This window comes from Falco biarmicus, chromosome 3, assembly GCF_023638135.1.
Source record: "Falco biarmicus isolate bFalBia1 chromosome 3, bFalBia1.pri, whole genome shotgun sequence".
NCBI lineage: Eukaryota > Metazoa > Chordata > Aves > Falconiformes > Falconidae > Falco > Falco biarmicus.
Genome location: NC_079290.1, coordinates 99800410 through 99823452, shown reverse-complemented (window position 1 = coordinate 99823452; position 23043 = coordinate 99800410). Strand labels below are relative to the sequence as shown.

Below are 23043 nucleotides of genomic sequence, written 5' to 3'. Positions count from 1 at the left end.
CTTTCACATTCTACTATTCTGCAAATGTTTCAATGCACAATGGTGCTAAAGAAAGTATCAGGAGAAAGACAGAAATTTTGGCAGGTTCTGTGGGGAGAGCTGAAGCTTCTGGCAGTAGGCAGTGCGTGGAAGGATTGTGAGATAAACACATCCAAAGTTTTTTGCTTAAGTCATCAATATTGAAATAATTACGTTCAAAAGTAAGCAACACATTCAAAGTGATCTCTTATTTTGTGGCCTGATTCTGTCTCCAGTTAGTACTGCACTAGTTGAGTTTGTATGGGGAGGTTTCCGTACACCCACAACGATACACCTCCTTTCAAGATGGAGCCGAAATTCGGCAGTGTATTTTGGTCACAAGGGCAAAATTCTGCTGTGGCACAGCCTGAGCAGGTCCCTGGATGCTCTCACCACCACGCTGGCTGCTTCGTCTCTCCGCTTGAAGGGCAGAAAAAAGACCTTGCAATGCGTGCAGTCATGAAACTCAACCTTCCTTGATGAACTTTGCCTATGACTAGAGCTCGTTACCACTCCTGTGGCCAGAAGCTCTAGGAACTTTCTGACGTTCACAACCCATGCAAGATAAGCCTCGCAGCTGTGGCTGCAGCTATTGGCCATAAAAGCCATCCCAACTGATACCTTCTGGGATGCTGTGACCTCTCGTGCAAGAGCCATCCCAACTGATGGCTTCAGGAATACTGTGACCTCTTGTGCAAGACCACAACACCTTTACTTTCATTTGTTAAAAATCAGTCATTTTAAAGCCCAGCTCAGAGCAACCGTACCTGTCAAAGCAGCACAGACGGTCTTTCCTCAGGGGGTGTTTCCCGATAGCGATGATTTCAGAAAAGGCCTCCAGTATTTTACAAGCTCACTACACACGTAACTTCTAGGCACAAATTACATTTATATCTTCACCTACTTCAATGCCAGCTGTCAGGCTGTAATTAAATTACACGTAGCCTGGGAGCCCTGGTCAGGGACTGGGAGGCGAGTGTCAGGAGGCACAGCGCAAACAGTGCTGAGAATGCCAGCGTCGGCAGCCCAGGGTCCCCAGCACACAGCCAGCCAGGCCAGGGAGATCGCTGGGCTGAAAACTCATCACTTGCCCAGCGCCTGCCTTCAGCCGGAGCAGATCCCCAGCGTGTCCAAGCACCAGTGCTGATGCAGGGAGGCACACAGCATGATCGTGGCAGCACCGACTTGGATCACCGTGAACTGCCTGCGACAACACACCCCCAAAGTGTCCCCCAGGACAATCCCAGGAACCCCCTCCGTCACGGAAGCACTCCTAGTAGCACAGACCAGACCCCCAACCCACCTTTTCCTTCCCACCCCAGCAGGCAATTAAGGTTACCCTGACTATGAGAGGATTACATTTCATTTCTGAAGAATATGCAGATAGGAAGCAGGAGGATACTTTCATTTCCAAGGCAAACAGCCATTCCCACATGGCTGGACCAAAGGGATCCAACACATTGCTCCTTGCCATCACGTCCCAGACCAATGGGCAGAACTCTGACCCTCACTCACCTCCTGCAGATCCCCACCTCAAACAGGCTGCTTTCCGTTTCAGTCCCTACGTGAAGCTAGTGACCACCTGAAGGGTCTTGACATGGAATTTAATCTTCTTCTATATGTTACTGTCTTCAGCAATACTGAATAGTTTACCAAGCAACACAACAGGTTTAATATTAGCCTGTGACGATCGAATTTAGCATGCTGAAAAGCAACTCCTGTTTTATCTACCCTGAAGTGTAACCAGGAAGAAACTGGAACTATCAGTCAGTAATGTTATCACTCTCTTCTCACAGCTGGAGCTGCATCCATCAGCGGCACTGCAGAAAACCAGGAGAACAAAGCTAATCAAATACCACCACCTTTCTTCCTCTCCATTATTGCCTCTCCTAAGACTGACCACATTTGTGGTTAAATGCAGGGAGTCAAACTTCCTATAAGCAGTGTCGTTACGGTTCCAGATTTCCACTGTGGTTCAGCCGTATCACGGATCTGGAAAGGCACATGGCATATGCTCAAACCACCGCCTGCGCTACTGAAGGTGAAAAGATTCCATATCGCAACTGGAAAAGGGTCTCACCTTGCTGGCCTGCCTTCTTAAAGATCTTAATACCGAACTTAAAGAAAAATAAATTAAAAAAACCTACCAAAACACATTCTTGAAATCAGTAGCCTGAATAAAAATGTTTAGTGAAGAGACTGATGCCATCTCCCCATGCCAGGGGAGGTGCAAGAAGCAGAGAAGCAGAAGTCCAGCTCCCGATGCCCAGTGCACACCTCGTTCCACTGCTCCCAATGACCCCCATGCAGCCCTCACAAGCCCCGCCGCTGTCTACGTGTATGTCCTGTCTTTCTGTGCCTTCATCAGTTCTTTCGCCATCTGAAGCTCACATCGCCGAGACCAACTGCCCAGCCTCACCGCAGCCAAGATGCTGGAGGCAGCTGGTTGGGCTGGCGGCAGGACAAGCAGCTTGGCCGCTCAGAAAGCAAGTCTGAAGGCACAACCTCCAAACTCATGACAACCTCCAAACTCCAAGCATTTGCTGGTAAGTGTAGCTCCTCACAACAAGAAAAGCTCCTAAGTTTGCCTTTAGAAAAGGATCAGCTCATTGCAAAATGGACAGAGTGAAGCATGCTTGGCTTTGAACACTTTTTCTGAAGACAAAAATTGGATCAGGATACGACAACCCTGTGATGGTTGTCAAAGTCAACCTAAGAAATTCAGTTTCAACTCCGCCTCTGAAAGCAATGGGAAACTAAGTGAAAGCTGAAGTTTCTCCACTCCATGCAGTTACACACAAGTAAAAGAAAGCAGCTGGTCATGGCCCTGATCAATACTACTGTCCAAAAAATTCCGGTCTTGCATGTGTGGGGCACAGATGCACAAACAAGTAGACCTGCAGCAACACGTGCATAAAGATCTCTCCCATGTAAGTGTGTCGCTGTATCAGTCCTGACCTGCACGCCCACCTCCGTTCAGACTCACACACCTACTAAGTTCGCTTTTTTCTCAGAGCAGACCATGTACCTTCCCACACTCTTAATTTAAGATACTTTTAATTCAAGGTAGCAGCTGGGAAGATCACTGCAGGTGCTCCATGCTGGAGCTCCTGCCCGTGCAGTCACAGAGCAGCACTCAAGCACAAGGCAGAGCATCAAAGAGGACACAAAGCATCATCTCCAGCATTCAGGGAGAGGTGAAATACTTGCAGGTGGTGCTCAGCATTACTTTGCAGCAGAAGGAAAGACAGTATTTTTGTACCACTTGTGCAACACGAATCCAAGGGGCTGAATCTAAACAAAGCATCCGACACCAGCTTTTCCAGAGGAAAGCAAACCTTGGGGACCATCACAGCTGCTGGCAGGCAGGCTGGCCCTAATCTTCTAGGCGCACCGTGCTTGCATGGGTGGTGGGAGATGGGGCTGCCCTGGTGGGAAAGTAACATTTGCTGGGACCTTTATGCTGCCCCTCTTGTGTCATCACGCTATTATGGAAACCTCCAGAAGTTTAAAACTGTTCCAGATTTGTTGGCTTTTTCCATTTCAACAAGGTATTGCCATCAAACAAGTCAATAGGCAAGCTCAAGTATCTGGTATTTTTAGCTAGACACACTATAGCATCTCACAGATGCCTAGAGTTTTCTCCCTGCGAGGTCTTAAGGAGATTCCTCCCTTCTCAACTGCCAGTCGAGCAGTTTGGGGGCTGCTCTTCACACGCTGAGGCAACCGAGCTCTTCAAACAGCCAAGAAAGCCACATCTCTCTTCAAATGAAGCACCAGCAACAGACACAATCCTGTCTGGCACAACTGGTGCTGCTTGCCCCCCTTAGGGGAATTAGGGAAATGTGTTCAAAGTGGCACTGAGGCCATTGAAAAAACTAAAGGCTTGTCAAAAAAACAAGAACAAGTCTGAAGTGGAACATAAAAAGGCTGAAATTCCAATCCTTTCCGACTGTGCATGGAATGATTCAGTAACTCCTGATTCACTTTGAGGCAGAAATACCTGATGTTGGCCTTAAAGAGAGTCCATCTTCGTCTCTGCATTGCAGATGAGAACAATCACATTTCTGCTTGCTCTGACTTATTACTAAATTGATTATTCTCCAGGTCTGGCCAAGAGGGAGAAAGGAGGGAGATGGCCATCACCCTTATAAAATTCTTTAAGGTGAAAGAAGTGAACACATCTTACTTTTCCTAGCAACCCTCTTTCCTAATTCTGAAGCAAATAAATCACACTAAGGATAGTATCCTGAACATATGGCTTTCTCTGAATAAGGGGAATTTGCCTGCCTACAAGCTCGCTTTTCTCTTCTCTCTTTTTTTTTTTTTTTTTAAGTTTAAATATATCAGTCTCTGGAATCCCCTACACATTCCCCTTCACAGCAAAGAGGGTTTCTGCCCCTCCACCTCCACCCACCCCCCCAAAAAAAAAAACCACAAAAAAGCTTTATAAGTATTAGCTTATTTCTGCCCACAGAACGCTGCACCTAAGCTTGGTATCTAGCCAACAGCATGCAACCTGTTCCCTACTGTTGCATTCACTGCCCACATATTCTGCAAAAGCATGGTGTTACCAAGGGAAGAAAGGGAAGGGCTTCAGTGCCCCGAGGCCAGCAGCAATGCCAAGAGCATCTTTAGAGAACACGTCACAAGCAAACAATGTTGGAGGCCTCCAAATGATCTTGTACCTTTCTTCACCATCTTCCTTGTAAACATCTACAAAGCACATGGCTCCAAGTACAGCAACTCGCAGGGTGTGTTTTGATTTTGCCATCTCCTCCACGTACCTTGAATGCTCCCCAGCCTTTCTGCAGAGCAGTTGAAGCAGAGGACCACAGGGAGGGATGCTGCATACCCCTCTGTCTGGAAGAGCCTCCCTGCAGGTGCCTTGCAGGCTCTCGGTTGTGAAGCGGTTGTTGCAAGAGCCCCAGAAGGGGAAATGCCCCCCGGGACAGTCCTCGCCCCCCCGCCTGCGATCCAGGGCAGCAGCATGCAGAAAGGGATCACAGAGCAGTTTGCCAACAGGAAGGAAAGGGTAGCAAGGATGCCAAAAGGTAGCGGTGGTCTGCATTCTGTTTGCCCCAGTAACAAATAAGCAACAAAAACATGCTAGCAATTGAAGTCAGAAAGGCAATATAAGTTATTTTATAGAAAGAAGTGCAAACCCAAGTCGTACCAAAAGCCACCTGAATTTCCCTCTGACTGTCATATGCAATTTCCCATGTTCATTTATGTCATTTTCACAGCCTCAGTTTGAGAGAACAATTCTCAGCTCAGCACGACAGAGCGGCAATACAGAGGGGCATGCAGAACATTAGCAGTTGGTTTATAACATGCTAATGTGAAGTGGGGAAAAAAAATCACCGAGGCAGCTCTTATGCTCAAGAACCAGAGAAAGAAAACGAGCAGCTTGCTTATGCTTTCAGGACACCGTCTTTTGCAAAAAAGACCTTTCCCTAACCCCTGATTCCTGAGGGGAAAGAAAGAATAAACCCAGTGAAATACCCACTGTCAAGACAAAGCAGCCAGTGAAAATGCCATTATAATTTTTCAAGCCCTCCCTGCCCCCACCTCTAGTACTAAGCTGTCTTTTCCACCTGCTCAAGAGGTTTGGGCTTAAAAAGAGTACTACAGCCGAGTTGTGAAGTTTCAGCTTCCTCTCACCCGACTCGCAGCTTTACATAACTCCCAAGAGACATTTTCAGGCTACAGATACCACGGAGCTGGGAGAATTTAAAAAAAAAGAAAGAAAAAAAGAAGGAAAAAAAAAAAAGAAGGCAGCGCAGAAGCATTATACGGCAGTTTGGATCTGGGTTACTTGGAGCCACTTAATAAAAGTCTTACCATGAAAAGTAAAACTTTATTCCACAGCGCCGAGGGCCAGGATTATCCGTGCGTGCAATAGCCCTGATCAGCACCCTCCATCTGCCCCGCGCGGGGCTCTCTGCCTGCCGTCCCCGGGCTGCGGCGGCAGATAACGCCCGGCCGGGGCACCCCTGCCACCTCGGGCAGTATTTCTGTCCCGCTCGGCGCCAGCGTGCCACTGCCTAAGCATTATTATAAAAAAAATTCTGCGCCTATCTCTGTTCGCCACGAGTGGGGAGAATGGCCTCATTGCAGGAGCCCCGATAAAAGCTCCAACAAGACAGCTTTCAGATATCGCCACACAAAAGCCTTCTGTGCGAGCTGTGACCAACATCAATTCCCGCTACGCGAAGACATTAGACAAAGTGTGAACCAGCTTACTGTACGGGGACAAAAACCCGACTGTCAACGTGTGGGACCAACGCTGTCTAAAAACACAGCGCTGGCGAGGCAAAATAACACCAGCATATATACATGGTAATTGCCATTTAATTCCAGAGTTAGCAGCACAAGAAAACAAGTACTGAGGGCACTATTAGGTTACTAGCATCACCCAAGACATTATAATTCCATATCATTCCCTTTCTAGTGTCGCTGGGTGGAAAAACCACTCGCAAACCAGCAGATGTTAACACAGCCCCCAAGCAGAAGGCGAGGGAAAGCTCCGTTTCCATCACAGCAGCAGCCACAGAATGCAGCAAGCCCTCCAGACTTGCTCCTTTCAGTACATGGTAGACAACCTGATCCAGGCAAATGGCCATTCCACCTCCGGTACAAGACAAAACCCTTTTTGCCCATCACTCTATATTTTTACACATTTATCTTCTCACACTGGGGTAGCACCCAAAAAGCCAGAAGCATACTGTCAACATAAACGGGCCGTACCAATATAAACGCCAGGCCACAAGGTTACTTTTTTTTTTTTTTATTATTTCCAGCCCTGAAATTTGCCAGATGATGCTTCTTAAATGGGAGTTGAGGTAGGAGGGATGCAAGCAAGTCTACGCGCTGGCTTGTTTCTGACCGACACACAAGGGAAATTGGAAAGCAAAGTTTTATACTGAGCATAGTACACTCCCTCCACAGAGAAGTGTTTCACTCTAAAATTACATCTGTACTTCAAAATACATTTAAAAAAAGGCATGAAATCCTCTGGTTCAGATTCAGTAGCTTGCAGAAAAAAAAAATCTATCTCTTGCTGCACTCCAATTTTAGTAACATTTTGTAACCAACGGGTAGAATCAAAATTAACACAGTCATCGTTAGAAAGAAGTAGAGTGGATCGATAAGCCTGACATGATATGTAAGAATTTGACTCCTGCACCACACAGCGACAGCCACCGCTGGGTCCTTTTAATGTCACCTTAATTAACAAGGAAGGAAGTTTGCCAATGAGTTTCTTCCCCCACCCCACTTTCTAGCTGTGAGTTACACAAAACATAACAACCTTTGAACCAACAGCTGTACAACAACCAAAACCACCAAAACCTGGATAGTGTTGTCAAGAGGAGAAGCCTGTCAAGAAGTTCATTAATGAAAATCACTTCTAAAATCTATGTGTACATCAACCAACGCACGCACACACCACCACATGGATCAGGGATGCTGGAGCTGAAGCAGCCAGGGCTAAGCAGATACGTCTGGTTATCCAGTTTCTGAATACAATTTCTTTTTACTGAAAATAATTGTATGTTTTCTACCAGTTTTCACAGATCTTTGCAAAATAACTGGTGGCTTGCAATGCCTACGTGACTCAAAAATCCCCTTATAAAGGCACAGATAATATACATATTTTATTTATGAACATACATATAAATATTTTTATTCTATTAAAATAAATATTAAATAATTTATTTATTTTAATAAAACAAAATTTTATTAAGAATAAAAATAAAATAGCAGCCTCTGGTTTTAACAGTGGTTTGTTCATAGAAAGCTTGAGCTACCAAGAACCCGACGCCTGCAGCACTGCAACAGAACATCCCGGGAAGCACCCAAGATCTTCCTAAAAACCAGGTGCCAGAGCTTTGAAGCAGGGCACCGAGAACACAGACAGCCCGAGGCGGTGGACACCGCTGGGCCTAGCAGCTGCCACACACGAGCTGGATGGGACCTCGGCAGTAATGCTGGTGATCAAATTAAGTCTCCCACTTCACCAAAGTGGCGGAACGGGGTGCTGGGTGGACTTCTAGGGGTAGGAACAAGCAGAAGCCCTACTCGTTCTCGCAGAACGCGGTCACACGGCGGGTGCCGGCTGATTCCGCAGAGGCCATCTGCAGCGCTCCACCTCTCCTTCCCAGCTTAGGGCCAGGCCAAGCCCTGCAGCACCAGAGCCTGAAAGCTGCAGGGACGGCGACCAGCACCTCCACCTTCACCCTGCCACAGCTCACGTCAACAGCTGCTCACGAGTGTGACAGGGAGGCACGACACACGCCATCAGCCACAGGCAAGCATGGGTCGCCAACGGCCACCAACACGTTCGTGATATCCTCATACAGCGTGAAAGGCTGCAATGCACGAAATGGAACGCTGCTACTGCGTAGCAGAGGCCATCTTCAGTCTGCTCTGGCTTCATCGACACCAAGCGGAACTCTTGCCTCTTCCCTTTACAGGGCCTGCAGATGGAAAGATTTCCCACAGCTCACACCGGGCTCACGTTGAGCCCACAAGGCATTAAGAACCCCACAAGATGCAGCACATCGCAGCGCCATCCAAGCAGACCTGGAGACACCCATGCCAGCCATAGCACTTCCAAGTGTGGTTTTGGACCAGCTTACTTGAGGAAAACAGAAGTGAAATAGTTCCCTTTTAAAGATGTGATAAATTGGGCAATTTTGCCAAGTCTGTCTTCCAACAGAACTGAAATTGAAACCAAGTCCAAAGCAGCAGCAGCACCTCAAGCGCCCGAGCAGCCGCATCCCGTGGGCACCAGCAGCCCCCTCCCACCACTGCCCTGGCCACGCGGAGGGGCTTTCTGCTCCCCACGGCCACAAACCCAATTCCGCTCTGGAAAAGTAATGCAGGAAGCCATTAACTCTGCCAGCCAAAACAAAAGCCTGAAGTCCAGCTTAGTCACTGGTAAGGATGAGAGTTGCCACCATATATACACACTGGGTGCTGCCAGCTGTAAATGAGATTATTTGCAGAGACTGTAAAACCTGGAGATTTAGTTACACTAAGAGCTTTCCATCTGCTGAAGCCCTGCTCTGGGTAGGGCGGGATGCCCGGTACCACCATCGGTGCAAGCAGCTCAGCTGCACCCAAGTCATGGTCACCAGCCCAGCCCTAGCAGGCAGCTCCTGCATGAGCCCGAGTCCCCTCCCAGCCCGCTGCACCTCCAACCCCACCACCAGCGCTGTGGCCCACAGCCCCACGCCCACCTTCGGAAGCAACGCCAGAAGGTTTCAGAGATGTCATCCTTGCCACTACAAAGAAAAGCCTCATGTTGTCGTTTGTCACCCAGTTGCCCTCCCAGGTGCTCTGGATAGGAGGGGTGGCCTGGGGTCCCCTCCCACAGCCACACCAGACCCACCGCCCCGCCCAGGGCAGGGGGTCTCCAAAGAATGCTGCTGCCGCGTTTTGCTTTTTGCAGCCCAGGCTTTCTGATGAGGCATCCCCAGAGCTGTGGGGCACACTCAGCCCCCCCGCTCCACATCTCCCACTGCCCCCTGGGCCAGGCAAGGGCTTGTGAAACAAGCTGGTCCGAGAGGGTCTCAAGGTCCCCCTAGATCTGCAAAGTGGGGCGGCCATGTCCTCACATCATCCTTCAAAGCTGCCAGTGTCCAAAAGCTTCACAAGTGAAAACTCACAACGAACAGACGTGTTTGTTTACACACCCATGCAGTTCTTTTATAAAAGGACACCTTTAAGGTTAATGGCTTTCACTTCTGCAGAAATGAAATAGCCTAGTACCCTCCAGCTCAGAGAGGACAACTGAGGACGGAAGATAAAGCATCATAAACTGTGTAGAGAAACGTATGAGCAAATCATTCTCCCCTACCACAATATCTCAGATCATGCCCTAAGACCAGACAGCAAGTTCAAAACTGAAAGGGAAAAAAAGCAGAAAAATAAAATTTTTTTCTTCCACACAAGACAGCAAAATCATAGCTAGAACTCGTTGCTACGTAAGGTCAGAACTACAACCAGATTCAAAGAGGGATTAGACAAAAACCACAGGCCCTTGGTGGCTACAAAAGTCCTTGTAACCCCTGCCCAAGAAAGCGCTCTCGAAGCAAGCAGACGGGCTGTCTGTGCAAGCCCTCTTCTCGTGTTCCTTCCTCAAACGCCTGCCACGGGCATACTCAGAGGAGCAGCAGGAGGACCCCTCATCTTGCAAAATACAGCTGTTCCCAAGTTTAAAGTTTTTTTTGCCTTTTTTTTTTTAATGCTTGCACAAACTTAAATGAGCTCACTGTAGAAATTAACAAAGCAGCACAGACATACTTGAGATAAAGTGAGAGGAAAGAAAAATGCCTTTAATTGCTCAATCAGTTGAAGCAGCCTCTACAGAAGAATAAACGGGCTGTGACGTGACCCATACCCAGCCGTCGGCAAGCAGGCTGGTGGCACCGAGAAGATGCCTTCGTGGTGAGAACAGGCATGACCAACCTTAGAAGACCGAGGCTCGGGGAACCGATTGAATGCCTCAACACCACCATGTGGGAAACCTCCTGTGTCCTTCCTTCACCTCGCTCAGCCCACCTTGGCCCCCTATACCCACTACCTACCGCCCGCCAGACCTAATGCTCACCAAGCCCAGCGGTTTCCCCTTGTTAAAGCAGTGGAAAGCAGCCACTGCGCGCGTGGGTGCTCCCCAAGCACCGAGGTGGAAGAGCTGCCCGGCCAGGGGCAGGGCAAAGGAGATGCTGCAGAGGAAAGGGCGAGGGAGAAGCAAGCCTGCTCCCTCCAGTAACAGTAGAGCTTTTGAGCGGCTCAGCTGCTCATGGACACCTGCCAGAAGCCCTTCTCATCATGGGGCTGCTGTACTTCGGCAGTCGGGGTGCAGACTCTGTGCTGGGCTCTGCGCGTGGGTAGCGAGGCTGTCAGCAGGCGCAGCAAGCTCCAGGCTATCCCTGCCTGCTTCCCTTCGGATGCCTGCTCCCCACTCGATGCTTGTTGGCACGGGTAGGGCGATCAGGATTTATACCTCTTTGAACTTTCCTCAGGCAGCTGTGCCAAAGGACCATGTGGTACCTCCTTGGGCTCAGAAGCAGCCTGTTGCTGGAAGAGATGGTTTTAAACCAAAGAAACTCCTTAAAACAGCTATTCAAAAAGCAAAGGCCCCGGGCTCACACTAGTGCTCACTTCTAGTAATACAAACTATCAGGCAGAAAAACACAAAAATGGGTCCCACTATGAAGACACCCGTGTCTTCGCAAACTTTTTAATTCCTGCAAAACAAGGAAAAGCTCCTTGCTAACTGCCCGCTTCCTTTATGCGACTTCTAAGGTTTTTCTCCCATACCTCAAATCCTCATTCAGAATTTACGTCCTCTTTGGCCTGCTCCTTCACCTAACACCTAGGAGAAAGATCGTGCCTTGCACCATTTCCCCCCCCCCCCCCTTTCCAGCTGTGACTTGCTGAGAAGGAGGGAGGAAGAGGTGCTTTCTAAACCACCAGAAAAAAAATGAGAGAGGTGCTAAGTATTCAGTTTGGAAATGTAAATCCTCCCGCCCCTTTCTGAAGTATGCCGAACCAGCCTCTCCACAGCTCATGTCATCTAAAGGCCACAGGAGTTCTCTAAAGATATTGTTGTTAAGAGGATTTAGCCCCTTTTAAAAAGGACTTAACATGTGGGTGGTGTCTCCATTTAAGCATTTTCTCATGGCTAAGAAAATGGCCCTCTTCTTAAAGGCTTATCTTTATAACCCAAGGACAGTAAGAAAGTCTCCACTATTTGAATTAGAAACATTTTGAGCAGCTGGCTTTTCTAGCAGCCCCAGTTTTAAGTAGTGGGATTTCCAAGAGGTAGTGACTTTCTCACACCATGGGAGAAGGCAACACCAGCAAGAACACTGTTGGGGTACCTCGTCAGACATTAATTTCACCCATGTTTTTATAAGGAGCTGAGCTGATTTGCAGCCCACCGCCACCAAAAGGGCACGGTGTCCCTGCCCCTGCGCCCTCTCCCCGGCCACTGCCTTCCCTTCATGGTCCCTGGCACATCCCAGACCTTCCATTAGCCGATTCAAGCTGCCTGCCCAGCAGAAAAAAAATGTATTTATTTTGCTCAGGGTTAATTTTTTCCATCCTGGGAAGCCTGAGGTTGCAGAAGGGAAGAGGGGAAGTGGCACCAGCCCTCGGCAGGGCACGGGGGAGCACGCAGGACCACCCACCCCATCTCTGGAGGCTTTCCTTCCCCAGGAGCACAAGCCAACCGTTGCGCTCTGCAAGGGTTAATTCTTAATTACCACTGGTGTTTAAGCCATGGCAGGGGTTCAGATCTACCCAGTAACACTTTTTATTAACTCCACAGGAATGGTGAAAGAGCTCCTGGAGTTGAAAGGGTGGCCAGGCTAGGTCACAGCCCCCCAGAGCCTGGGCTCACCGGGGTACCACAGCCCAGTTAGCAGCCTTCGGCCGCAGCAGCCAGCATGACAGGCAGTGATGGAGCCAGGGCAGTGACGGAGGAAGGAACAGGTTCCAGGCTGCATCCAGGTACCTGCCTGGGAGAGGGAGGAGTGTGTAAACTCTCAGCACTCTGGGGCTGGAGCCACCTGTTATTACGGGCTAGGCCACTTTTCAAGGCTTTTCCAGCACTGTTACACTTAACACAACCATAGATAAAAGTAACAAACGAATTCCCAGGGCTTGGGGGAAGAGGGGGGGAAGCAGCTTACTTTGGCAAACAAAACATTTTCATTTGCTGGTACAGGCAAACACCTCCCCGCACAGCCCAAACGGTGCCGGGTACCGCCTCCTCTCCCATCTTACCCTGGTTTATGTTTGGAAGCGATGCATGGGTTGCCAGTGCAGTTATATCTGCAAAGCCAGAGTATTTCCATAACCCTAACCAACGCAGAGGTGCCGGCCAAATTTTAGACTTCTCCCTATAGTCTTTTGCATTGCAGGGTCTTGCTGGGGTTCTCAAACTCCATGTGCTACTTGCAATTCAACTGATCAAGTGTTCAATTTTCTATCAGTGCCACTTGCCCAAGCTTGCTGCCTCAGCTACCCAGCATTTTCTCACTCCTCTCACCAGTCTGAGATCGGTTTCACAAAAAACCTCAGCCAGGAGCCAACCAGGAAAATACCCTTGCCTCCCAGCCCTGGAAAATCCTCAATGAGTTTTGAGGAAAACCAAGGAGGAGCTGGAGAACTGCAAAAGGGCTGTACCATGTCGCCCCAGCCCTGGCAAGTAGCTTGCGGAGCAGAAAGCCCAGGCAGAGCACTGGGGTGCTTCAGCCTTACTTCCCAAAATGACAGGTCTGGAGCCAAGCGGTGTGGTGGCTCCGAGGGGGGCACTCACCCAGCACCGCCGTCGGGGCAGAGCAGGATGCGCAGCCCCTTTCCTGGCACGTGCCGTAGGTGCCTTATCGCCCTGGGAGGGTGCCAGCCACAGCCTAGGGACACCACCGGCCTGACCACACTCTTCCTCCCCCATCCCACATCTCTTCCCTAAAGGAAAGGTGGGGGCTGAGGGCATACAACAAACTCACGACTTGCAAGGGGACTTTTTTTTTTTTGCAGGCAAAGCCCAAAAGTGCCTGTCTTGCTTCAAAACCTTTAAGGTGGAAAGAATCTTCTTAGTTTTTTATGGCCAGGAGTTCCTCCTATTAGAGGAGTGAACAGTATACCAAAAAAAAAAAATTCACTAAATTCATTATTTAAAGGTCTTGTAGCACCTGTTAAGAAGAAATTTTAGGAGCCCCCTATGACAGCATTCCTCCCGCAAAGCCAAGAAGAGGCTGTAGAATTACTGTCCCAGCATCATCCTGTTGCAAACACTCCTTTGTACCCATTCACCACCACCTTCTAGGAATGAAACCATCCTGCAGGACAGCCAAATATTTACAAAACGGCTTGAACCAACCTGCTTGTCACCAAGCACCGTTAGGGTACGCTGAAGACCAAGAGCACCGGGAAAAAAAATAATAATCAATTATCTTTTACAGCAAAGATGCTTATTAAAAAAAAAAAAAAAACAACAAACAACCCAAACCAAAACTTTTGACTGGGATTTGAGGAGCCTTGCAACTTGCACCCCCACCTCAGCAGGCAGTACCTGTGAGGCCCCCGCTCCATCTGCCCTCGGGGTCTCCCAGCCCGGCCGAAGCCACAACCCGCTGCTCCCAAGCTCTTGCAAAACTATTTCAGGATTCCAGCAGCATCCCACACCTGGACCATCACCGACTGGGGGCAGGGGGTGGGGTGGGTGCGGAGGTTAAAACCCCTTTTATCCGGGAAGGGGTGCGCTGGGGTGGGGGGCGGCTTAGCCATGCCATGCTGCCGGGCGGGGGTCGTGATGCCCCACACCCCCCAACTCGGTGGGTTCCCCGAGAGCCGAGCGCGCACCCGAAAACACCGAGGACAAAGAAAACGCACGAGGGGGGGGGGTGGGGGGAAGCGGAATATTTTTTTTTGGGGGGGGGTGTGAGATTTTAAAGAGGGGCCGTAAATTTTGAAGGGGGTGGGGGATGGGTGCGCGCCGCCGCCCCAGGAGTCACTGACCTGCTGCAGGGGCATGGCTGGGCGGCGGGGACGGGGGCGGCCGGCCGGCGGTCGGGCTGTCCCAGGCCAGAGGCAGCAGGAGGAGGAGGAGGAGGAGGAAGCGGCGTCCCCCTCCCCGCCCGCCCCGGCTCCCAGTCACAGCCGCGGCCTCCGCGCACGTGTGCCAGACGTCACCGGCGGCTCCGGGGGTGAAGCGGAGACACCGGCGGGGCACGGCACGGCCCGGCCCCCCGCCCCGGGGCAGCGGCGCCCTTCCCGGCCGGCCCGGGACTCCTCGCCCCGTGCGGCGAGGACCTGCCCCCCGCCCCCTTCATCCCACCCCTCTTTTTTTTTTTCCTTTTTCTTCCTCCCCCTTTTTTTTCTTTTCCTCCTCCTTTCCCCCTTTTTTATTCTCCTCTTTTTTCATTCCCTTTTGTTTTTCCTGGTTTTCCCCTTTCCCCCCCCCCCCCCTTTTTTTTTTCTTCTCCTTTTAAACAAGACCCGGCAGCCGGGTGGGTGGGAAGGAGGCAGGAAAGTTTTATTGCAACAAAGCGCTGCCTCCGCCTTTCCTGCCCTGCCCACCCACCCCCCCACGCACCCGCACCCCGCCCGCCCCCGGACAGCGGCGGGGAGAGGGCCTGCCTGGCGCTTATCCCCCACCGTCCCCTTCACCCTCCCGCGGGGACGGGGGAAAAAAAAAATTACCGGGGGGCGGCCTCCGCCTCCGCCGAGAGCGGGCTGCAGCAGCGCCGTCCTGCCGGCGGGTCCGTGGGGGGTGCAGTACAGCGAGCTGCCAGCGGGCTGGCCCCCATCCGCCGCCGGGGCAAAGGCACCGGGAGCCTGGGAAGCGGCGGCGGAGACAACACCGGGCGTCCCCGCCGCCGCGCCGGTGCTGCGGATCTGGATGAAGGTGCCGGCGGCAAAGCGGGCCGGGAAGCCGGCGGGGGCTGCTCTGGAGTCCGTGGACGGTGCGGGCGGCGGCGCTGCCGGGGCCGGCGGCTGGAGTCCCCTTCTCATCCTTCCCTCCGGGTCTGTCCCCGCAGCCGCGTCTCCTCCTCCCCCCGGTCCCTCCCCCCCCCCGGCCTTCCCAGCTCCTTTCCTCCTCGATGCCGAGGCCCCGCGCAAAATACTGGGGGCTGCGGGTGCCGGGGGGGCCCCGGCTGCAGGATGCGGGGCGCCGGGGGGGGACGGAGGCGGTGGGGCGGGCAGATGCGGCGGATGGAGCGGGGCCGCTCCCGCTGTGTGGGGCCGGCTGGAAAATGGCTCCAGGAAGCGGCTGCTGCTGACAATGAATGAAGGGAAAGGAGACGGGTTACGCGCCAAGGGCCTCCCGCGAAACTCGGATTTCCCGCCCTCTTTTCAAACCAAATTTGCATGTCCCCTCCCCCGGGGCGCGCCCCGCCCGCCTCGCTGCCTCATTGGCCCCCGCCGCCCTCCCCGCGGTCCAACGGGCCGCCACCTCCCCGCCCCCCTCCCTTCCCACTGGCCCGCCGCCGCCTCAATTTGCATACCGCCCCGCCGATTGGCTGCGGGGGCGAGGCTGGGGGATTCCCCCTCCGACGGGCCGGGATCCCGGTTCGCCGGCTCCCTGACAGTGACAGCTGCGGCGGCGCCTGCCCCAACGTGCCGGCCGGAGGGGCCACCCCGGCCCCGCCCCCGAGACCCGGCCCCACCCCTGGCCCCGCCCCCGGGGCCTGGCCCCGCCCCCTGGCTGCTACTAGCGGGGGGCCACGGGGCGCTCGCCCTGGCGAGCTCGGGGCGGCACCCGGCGGGGCGGGGGGGCGCAGCGAGACGTTTGGAGCCGCCCGGCCGCGGGGCCGCTCCGGGAGCCGGGGGAGCGCCTCCCGTCCTCCTCACGCACCGGCACCCACGGAGCCCCCGGCCGGCCCCAGGCGCCCGGCTGCTCTGCCCGAGGCAGCCCGCGCCCCGCGGCACGTCCCCGCTCCCGGCCGCACGGCCTGCGGCAGGCAAAGCGGCGCAGCGCTGCCCTCCGGCTGTCCCCGCTGCCGGGTTGTGTCGCCACCTGCGAGGTGCCCCCTTGACATAAGAAATGCCCCCCAGACTTAGAATGTGTCCCCCTAAGTCACAACATGTCCCCCGAACTTATTAAACGTCCCCTTAACTTATAAATAGCCCTCTTGACTTACAAAATGCCCCCTTAACTTACTCAATGTCCCATTTAATTATTATAAAATGCCCCCTTAACTTAGTCCCATATATTTATTAAAAAATGCCCCCTTAACTTATAACATGCCCCTTTGACATATCAAATGGCCCATTCACTTATAAAACACCCTCTTGACTTATAAAATGCCCCCTTGTCATACGAAATGCCCCTTAACTTACAAAAGGCCCCCCTAACTTATAACATGCCCCCTTATTAAATGTCCCCTTAACATATAACATGCCCCCTTAACTTATGAAATGTCCCTTTAACTTATAAAATGTCCCCCAACTCATAACATGCCCCTTTAACTTATTAAATGCTCCCTTAACTTATAAAACTCCCCCTTCACTTATAAAATGGCCCATTCACTTATAAAACGTCCCTTTAACTTCTACAATGCCCCCCCTGCACCCTGTCCAGCACTCACTCGCCATGCCCAGTTTTCCCAGGTTTGTCCCCCCCGACAGAGGCAGCCCCTGCCACCGGTGCTCCCACAGGCACGTCCGGGCTGACGCTGCTGAACTGGGCAGGTTCGGACCCTTTCCCTTGAGAACTTTCCCGCCCCCCCCCCCACTAGCAGGTGCACCAACAAGTTCTTCACCTGCAACCCTGCCCGTAGGTGCCCTGGGTCGGAGCCCAGCTCAGGCACGGCGGATGCCTATGGAGCGATGCTGTTGCACGTAAAACGAGGTCATCTTCCGTTCTGGGCATGTTCTCCATGCAAGGAGGGAATTCTGCTCCATTTGGCACTGAGGAGGCCTGGAGGAAGCTACCGCATGGAGCTTTGCACGCTGCATGTTAGGGAGGACACAGCCTGGAGAGAATCCAGAGGAGCACGAGCACAATGAAACGTGGTCAGAAAAATGTGTCCTACTGCAAAGGCTGGCTTTTGTTTTGTTGGGCAAGAGGACATGGCAGTGGTGGTCTGACACACAAAAGGGATTGCTTTTCCTCTGTAGGGAAGGTAATGGACTTTTAAAGCAATATTAGTTTTAATCTAGAGAATTGGGGATCAATAGATATTGAAGTGAGGAAACCCTGCAGCAGCCCACCCAGGGATACTGGAGGGGTTTTAGCTGATGAGGAAGACTTCTTTTAGGTGGGATGGAAGTCTGGACTGAGCATCCAGGACCTCTCCAAGTCATCATTATGGTCCTTCCAGGCCAGGCAGGAGCAGGGATTGCCTGAAAAATGTCACCTTCTTCTACAGAACCTTACTGTTATTTAAAATTTGATCTAGATCTGCAGTTCTGCTACTGCAGACTGCTCTTAAAGAGTCAGCAACGCCCAACTTCACGGCCATGCACAGCGTGAGGCAGCTGAGAGCTGTGCTCAGTGTGCCTTGGCTGTGGCAGGCAGAGCAGCACCTCACTGGCCAGGTGAGGCACGTCCGCAGCAGATACCCAGAGAAACACAAATCTCTCCCCACTGCAAAATTCAGTCTTCTTCCTGAGCATCTTCTATGGTTTTCCCTTGCCACCCTCAGCTAACTACCCATGATGCGAGGGCGTCCTACGCCGGGACTCGCTGCCTCGCTACAGGGGCACATTCGAGGGGCAAAGCAGGGCAGACGCCGAGGAAGGAGGAAAGCAGGTGAAGGGGGAGGGAGAAGTCCAGAGAGAGAGAAATGCAGGGTCAGGTGGGCAGTAAGCTTGCTTATAGTTCAAAATAAAGATATTTATTTTTTTTCCCCATGTGTGGAAAAAGTAACACTACATTGCTTGTGCATATCCTAGAGGAAAGGGAATGGAAATAACAGGGAAGAATGGTGACTGTAGGCAGCTGGGAAAGGAGTAACGGGGACTTTTCAGGGAAGCGGGGAGAGGAAAAAAGTCACCCAGGAAACAATGTGGATAGAGACAAGAGTATTAAAAAAAAAAAAAAGACAGAAAAAAGGGGGGGGGGGAAAGGAAATACTCAAGGATCCTGCAAAATAAGGAAAAGAGCCATGGGCCATGTTGTTATGTGATAACAAAAGCAATAAAGAAAGAAACAAGGTACAAACATAGCAAAGTGACAACAGCAAAACCAGAGAGTTCTTAGAGCAGGCCATTGAAGGGAAAGAACGGAGAAAGACTGAAGTATAAAAAGAGCCGTGTAGGTATAGCAGAAATAACCAGGATCCCAGGAGCAGGAGCAAGACACAGAGGGAGTGAAAGAGGCAGCGCACAGGCTAAGGCATGGTACGCTTCGGAGCTGACTTCTTTACATTGGTTCTGTCATTATCTAAGTCTCTAGTAGCTCATGGCTCTGTAAAGGGCATAAGTCAAGTGGCTGACATAAAGTAAAACTAAACAACTTTTAACAGGTAAATCCTACATTGTTTCTTTGTGTGTTGTTTTTCACTGTGAAGGAAAAGGGTCTGACTTAATGCATAAGAAAGGTTAAAAGTTTTCAAAAGCAAACAAAATCGTGTTACACTTGAACTGAACCGCAATAAATCCAGAAAGATAGTATCTATTTTTATATCAGAAAAAGAACAGAAAATAAATTCTTACCCCAGCAGGGGAAGAAACTCCACCAGGTAACATTTCCCTGTGACCAGATGTAAAAAGCTTGTCCCAGAAACGTGCACCAGCTGAACGGGATGGCCAGGAGATGCATCGCATATCGCCAGATCAGGAAGGTCGCACGTTCCCATCTCCTGGGAGTGGAGTTGTGCTGTGACTGTGGTGAGGCTGGTGGAGAAACTTCAAAGAAAAGCATTGGGGTCCACCTGAAACCCACCTTGCTGTCCACCAGCTGACTCACGCAGAAACCACTGCGGGAGGTGCTCTCTCTGTTCTTTAAACCCAGTTCTGTGGCAGGTATTTCAGCTTGCAACGGGACCTATCTAACGGGCAATTCACTTGCCAGAGCTAATGGAAGGAACCTAAAGAAAGCAGAAAGTAAAAGGTATGTCAGAAGTGTACAGACAGCTACGTAAAGGAAGCTCATTGCAGGCCCAAGAACCTCTGTTGGTCTATAAAAATAAAATTGCTGCCTGCTGGGATGCAGTCATCCAGGTATCTATCACAGAGAAAATACCCTGCGGAACTTGAAGGCTTAGGAGATACTATAATTAAGACTGATGTGCCACTGCAATTTATCTTTCCTTGTGAGTATGGTCTTTATCTGTATGATGACATGCCATTTTACCCAGACAGTGTCATTTAGGGAAAAGGCTGCGTTTGCCCTGAAAATGGATGGACCTATGTAATAAGGATTGCTTTCTTTGGGATTCTAACTGTCATTGCAGGCAGTGGAAGCGACAACAAAGATTGAGCCTTGTCTTGATGCTAAAATGGCTAAAAGCTGCCCTGGAGACCCGGATTCCAATGTGAACTTCTCCCCTGAAGAAGATTCTGAACAGCGTAAAAATAAAGACTACAAAAAAGTTCCCAAGTTAAAAAATAATGTCTCTAAGAAAGTATAGTAATGGACTACATAAACGTATAGCCCTGCATATGAAATAATTATGAAGACAGAAAATACTGAACAACTACTTCCTACATGGGACTTGCCCATCTGTCATACTGAATGAAAAACTGTGCGGGAATAACATTCACATAACAAAAGACTGCATCGTGCATACATGCAAGGGGCAGAACTGAGATTGTACAAAAAACCACCTTGAAGTCCTAAAAGGGACCTTTTTAATCTTTAAGAACTCAGTTGCTCAAATTTTGGAGCTTGGCTTCACAAGCATCCGAGGGGATGGGATTATGTGCTCCTGATCACACATCTGGAACACAACTTGCGTGAGAGCAAATGAACATCTGGGAGGAGTACTGAAAGCGGTGGGATACATGCTTCCTGCCGTCACTGACAGTGTGACATCCCACCATCCAGGTTATTGAAGAAGATGTTAAACACTGTGGGCCCCAGTATTGACCCCTACCAGACACCACTAATGACTGGCCTCCAACTGGATTTTGTGCTCTTGATAAGAACTCTCTGGGCCTCATAGTTCAGCAAATTCTCAGCCCACTACACTGTCCACTTAACACAACCCACATTTCATCCATTTGTCTACAAGGATGTTACAGGAGACACCGTCGAAAGCCTTGCTGAAGTCAAGATAACATCATCTGCTGCTCTCCCCTTGCCCACTGAACCAGTCGATCTCGCTGCAGAAGGCCATCAGGTTGATCAAGCATATCTTTGTCTTCATAAATCCAAGCTGACCACTCCCAACGACCTTCCTGTCCTTCATGTGCTTGGAAATGGTTTCCAGGATAATTTTTTCCATCATTTTCTTAGGGACTGAAGTGGGGCTGATGTTTTGGATTGGATCTGTAGTTCCCCAAGCCTCCTTCTTGCACTTCTTGAAGACAGGATTGATATTTGCTTTCTTCTAGTCATTAGGAACCTCTCCCCGTCGCTGTGAACTCTCACAGATTATCAAGAGTGGCCTCCCAGTGACATTGGCCAGCTCCCTCAGCACTAGGGGTACATCCCACCAGTTCCCCCCAATGTGTGTATGTACAGTTTGTTTAAATGTGCCCCAACTTGATCCTCCTCTACCTAGGGTAAATCCTCCTTTCTTGAGATCTTCCCACTGATCTCTCAGGAACCTGCTATTCCTGAAGGCAAGCCCTGCCAGTGAGGGCTGAGGCAAGGAAGGCATTTAGTACTGCAGCCTCTTCCATGTCCATGTCCTTTGTCATCAAGAACCTTTTCCCATTCAGCAGTGGGTCCACATCTTCCCTCACCTTCCTTTTGCTGTTGATGTACCTAGAGAAGCTCTTCCTGCTTTTCACATCCCTCTCCAGATTCAACTTCAGGTGGGCTTTGGCTTTCCTAACCCCATCCATGCACACTTGGACAGCATCTCCATATTATTGACAGGTCACTTGTCCCTGCTCCCACCTCTTACATGCTTCCTTCTTACCTTTGAGTTTTGTCAGGAGCTCCTTATTCATCTGTGCCAGCCTCTTTCTGCCTTTGTTTGAGTTCCAGCTCACTGGGATGGACTGATATTCAGCGTGGAGGAGGTCATTCCTGAAAACCAAATGATCTTCTGCTCTCCTGTTCTCTCCAGGACATTCTCCCACAGGATTCTCCTAGGAAGATACCTGAAAAAGCTGAAGTCTGATCTTTTTCAGCCTGGGTTGTGATCCTGCTTTTTGCCTTGCTCCCTCCACTCATGATTGCCACCTTAGGATGACATCTGAAGCAGCTACTAAATATTAGTGGATCTCTGCTCAACAATTGTAAGCTGTGATGTTTAGCATGTTTTACTTATCAGAAGAAAATAATTTTCAGAAAAATCAGAGCTAGCCTTGACCAAATTTCAAGGCTTTGCTTCAAAGAAAGGCCTGCCAGATTTCTTAAAGACAGCTTGTGTTCCTTTGTCTTGTTTGTCAAGCAGTTTAATAGTTCTGGCCAAAAAGTCAGACTGAGGCCATCATCTCTGTGGAATTTCAGACCTGATGACTTAGCTTTTAGAAGGCAACAGATGACTGAAAAACTGAGTCTCAGGATGAGAAATGTTGGATAACCTTAAGTATAGCCATGCCTACCGTCCCAGGGAATAATACATAGGCATCTCTTCTGGAGAGCAATTTGAGAATAAATAAGGTGAAGCTGGCAGTAAAGTAACAGCAGATTCTGCCTTTGTGCAGGGGACTAGCTGTCTGGGACATCACCAGAAATAATCTCATACGATTCCACAACCTTTGAACACTGTTTATGTCATTAGACCCTTTTCCCTTTTAGTTGGAACTCATAGTTGTAAACAAACGTCCAACTAAACAACTAAAAGAAATGAACCCTTGTGAATTAAATGCCTAAAACCTGGACAGATTCATTAACCATGTTGACATTTATAAAATCAACAGGGATTATTGTGGTGGGTTGACCCTGGCTGGACACCAGGTGCCCACCGAAGCTGTCCGATCACCCCCTCCTCAGCCCTCAGGGGAGGGGGAAGGTAACGTGCGGCTGGTGGGTCGAGGTGAGGGCAGGGAGATCGCCCAGCAGTTACCGGCGGGGGCTAAACAGGCCCGACTGGGGAAATCAGTTTGATTTGTTACCATTCGCATCAGAAATACACCTTCCCCCACCCCTCCCTTCTTCCTGGGCTTTAATTCCCAATTTCTTCACCTCCTCCCCCTTGAGCAGCGCAGGGGGCTGGGGCTGGGGGCTGCGGTCAGTCCCCCACAGGTTGTTGCTGCTGCTCCTTCCTCCTCACGCTGCCCCTGCCCCAGCGTGGGGTCCCTCCATGGGAGACAGTTCTCCATGGCCTTCTCCAAGATGAGTCCTTCCCAGGGCTGCAGCCCTTCCCCCCCTGCCCCAGCGTGGGTCCCCCACAGGGCACAGCCCCGCAGGCCCAGCCGGCCCCAGGGGGTCCCTGCGGG

General features: G+C 50.8%; 1 protein-coding gene across 3 annotated transcripts in view; it reads right to left on the bottom strand.

Moving 5' to 3' along the window:
• E2F3 (E2F transcription factor 3) overlaps nt 1–15848 on the bottom strand; it is a 43969-nt gene extending 28121 nt beyond the window's left edge. For 2 of the 3 annotated variants that reach the window (XM_056332413.1, XM_056332414.1), the window contains exon 1: nt 15241–15848. In XM_056332413.1, the coding sequence (XP_056188388.1) occupies nt 15241–15552 (312 nt within the window). In that variant the 5' untranslated portion in view covers nt 15553–15848. Of the gene's footprint in view, nt 1–14556; nt 14701–15240 lie in introns of those variants that run through there. The other variant, XM_056332415.1, reaches the window with a different exon arrangement.
• Between the last annotated feature and the right edge of the window lie 7195 nt (nt 15849–23043).